We start from the raw sequence: 2,888 nt of genomic DNA, 5'->3' as shown, positions 1-2,888 counted from the left end.
CCTGGCAGATCATCGTAACTCTAGTCACTTAGAAAAGTAATAGCACATCTCTCCTCAAAAAGCAGCATGATTTTAGGTATCATGCATGTATGCAGCACAAATGTTGTGGGATGACAAAGTTTAACACTTACACTACTGTTTAAAGTAGTTTGGGTTAGTATGTTTTTTTTTATTCATGTTTTTATTCAGCAAGAATGCATAATTTGATCAAAAGTGACAGTAAAGATTTTTACATTGACGGAAAAAATGTATCACAGTTCCCAGCAAGTTGTTTTCAACATTAATAATAATGAGCATATTTGAATGATTTTCAAAGATCATGTGACACTGAAGACTGGAGTAATGGCTGTTGAAATTTTAAATTTGCCATCACAGAAATAAATTCCTGTAATTTTAAAATACATTAAAATTAGTGGTGCAACGGATCACAAAATTCACGGATCGGATTATATTACGGATTTTGAGTCACGGATCGGATCGTTTTTCAGATCAGCAAAAAAAAAAATTGTGAAAGCTTACTTTAAGTACTTCAATACCACAGCAAAAACTACTAGCTTAACTAATAAAGTTTCCCTGTTGTACCGAATATCTATACTTTTCAAATTATCATATCGAAGATAGAAATTTAAATATTGTGACAAAATTAATTTTGTAGGGTGCCACATGTTAAAATTTCCAAAGGGTGCCGCGACTAAAAAAAGGTTGGGAAACACTGCCTTAAATAACCCATGATTTCACTAAAATGAGGGAACAAATTAATAAATCGAACGAATTCTTAATCATGGCCATGAAATCTTTCATTTCCAAATACATTACGAATATGGAAACATTTGGATTTGTGCCGAATGAGACGTGAGCAATAAGCACCAAATACATCTAGTTAAACTATCATAACAATTCATCATTAAGCATAGATGAATACAACAAAACACAGTTACAAATAAAGTCAGTAACAGTAGCATTCAGGTGCAGAAATGTAATAATGAAGTGTAAAATAACACAATATATGATATGGCTCCGTCAGATATGGCTAGGAATTATACTCTCATTCCGGCGTAATAATCAAGGAACTTTGCTGCCATACCATGGCTGCAGCAGGCGCAACTGAAATTTGGCTGGCCACCCCAGGTGCCCCCCTACCAGATGTCTTGTGATAGGCTTGTGTAACGTCCGCCTCCCATGCCGGAAGTTTTAAAATACAACAACGAGCACCACGAAACCATTTAAAGAGGCACGTTCAGCGGTCCCCGTGATGGGATAGAAACAGTCAACAAAGTAAAATGATCTCAAATAAGCTCTCTTCATTTTATCAAATGATCATAATCACATCTATTCATTTTACAATCCTGCTACTAGCATTTTATTCAGACTAAATCCCCTTTAAATCGGGTGAGAAAGCGGTTTTTTTTGAGTAACTTTTGCACATCCTGTCATGCCGGGCTGCATAGACGCATTTTGCAGCATTAAGGTTAATGATTAATCGATTAATTGATCGTTAATTTAAACGATGATCGATCATGGAAATGATCGAAAACTGACATCCCTAATAGGCACCAATTCTTATTAACTAGTTTATTAGCATGCCTACTATTAACATATCGGCTGTTTATTAGTACTTACAAAGCACATATTCTGCATGACCAAATTCTACATCCCTAATCCTACCTAATACCTAAACTTAACTACTACCTTACTAACTACTAATAAGCAGCAAATTAGGAGTTTATTAAGGCAAAAGTCATAGTTAATGGTTTGTTAATCGTGAGAATTGGACCTTAAAATAAAGTGTGACCTGTTTTATGCTTTTAACAAAGCAAAATTGAAATCTGAAACTCCCTGAGTTTCACATACCGTTTTTTCACTGCACTACAAAACATTAGCTAAATGAGTGGCAGATCAGAGATGCAGTAGTTGAATATGAGTACTGAGTGAAAAAACTCACTATATCTCTGAACACTACAGCACGGAGACGACTGATGTCCATGTCCTGCAGAAGCCGGTCTAAATCTCTGATAGGAGACATCCCTCCTGTCACAATGTCCATAGGACTCTGTAACACACAAACACAGTTCACACAGTCTCAATCACAAAGTCAGCTCAGCATAGACAGCTGTTTTCAAAAACTTTTTCCCACTGCTCAAACATTTGATTTCAGTTGAATTTTGTAAAAACTAGGGAGTCTTCTGTTTGCTGTTCCACATGTAGACAGCACTGAGGCACAGAGGCATTAATGCATCAGTTTTGCTAAGATTCTTAATAATAGATGAGCTGTGAGTGTGGAGTGTAAGTTACACAACACATTAAGGAAGAAAAGGGTTTTATTTTTTACTGGAACTGTTAGAATCAAACCTTGGGCCATTGACCAAAAGGATTCTATTTGAGGAATCTGTTTAAGGTCCTATTTAAAATTACCATCTAGACACTAGAGAGAGAGAGAGAGAGAGAGAGAGAGAGAGAGAGGGAGGTATCCTTGGCATTAAGTTGAACTTGCCTGTGCTGGTATAGACTTGGCGGCTCCCAGAAGGCTTTGCTGTCCACGGCTGCTCTCTGCACCAGACTTACCCAGAGTGTGCTGCTGACATTCCAGACAGTTTCTCACAGCCATCGCGCACACTGAGGGGGAGAGAGAGTGTGTGAGAGAATGACAGACAGAGAGAGAGTGCAACTGAGAGGTAGAAATGCAGAGAAAAAGACAACATCATAGAGATGAAAGGGTACAAGAATGAAAAGATATACAGACTAAAGGAAACATGACATATGAGAAGGTCGTTGCATGACAATGAAAAAGGGCTTAAAATACCATCTTATGAGTGAACGTAGTGAAAACTAAAGCCATAAGTAGACATCATAAAATTACTTTTTTTTAAAGAATATGGACATTTCTAAGA

At 36.9% G+C, this 2,888-nt stretch overlaps 1 protein-coding gene across 6 annotated transcripts in view; it reads right to left on the bottom strand.

Annotated features, from left to right (window-relative positions):
• The window catches only part of LOC107695599 (lipopolysaccharide-responsive and beige-like anchor protein), a 274,449-nt gene that overhangs the window by 181,330 nt on the left and 90,231 nt on the right, over positions 1–2,888 (bottom strand). For all 6 annotated transcript variants that reach the window (XM_016495624.1, XM_016495602.1, XM_016495617.1 and 3 more), the window contains exon 27: positions 1,943–2,050. In XM_016495624.1, coding sequence (XP_016351110.1) covers positions 1,943–2,050 — 108 coding nt within the window. The remainder of the gene's footprint in view (positions 1–1,942; positions 2,051–2,888) is intronic.

The sequence above is a fragment of the Sinocyclocheilus anshuiensis genome, unplaced genomic scaffold (assembly GCF_001515605.1).
Source record: "Sinocyclocheilus anshuiensis isolate Anshui unplaced genomic scaffold, SAMN03320099.WGS_v1.1 scaffold517, whole genome shotgun sequence".
Classification (NCBI taxonomy): Eukaryota; Metazoa; Chordata; class Actinopteri; order Cypriniformes; family Cyprinidae; genus Sinocyclocheilus; species Sinocyclocheilus anshuiensis.
The sequence above is the reverse complement of the archived record's forward strand: the minus strand, read 5'-3'. Positions and strand labels throughout refer to the sequence as shown.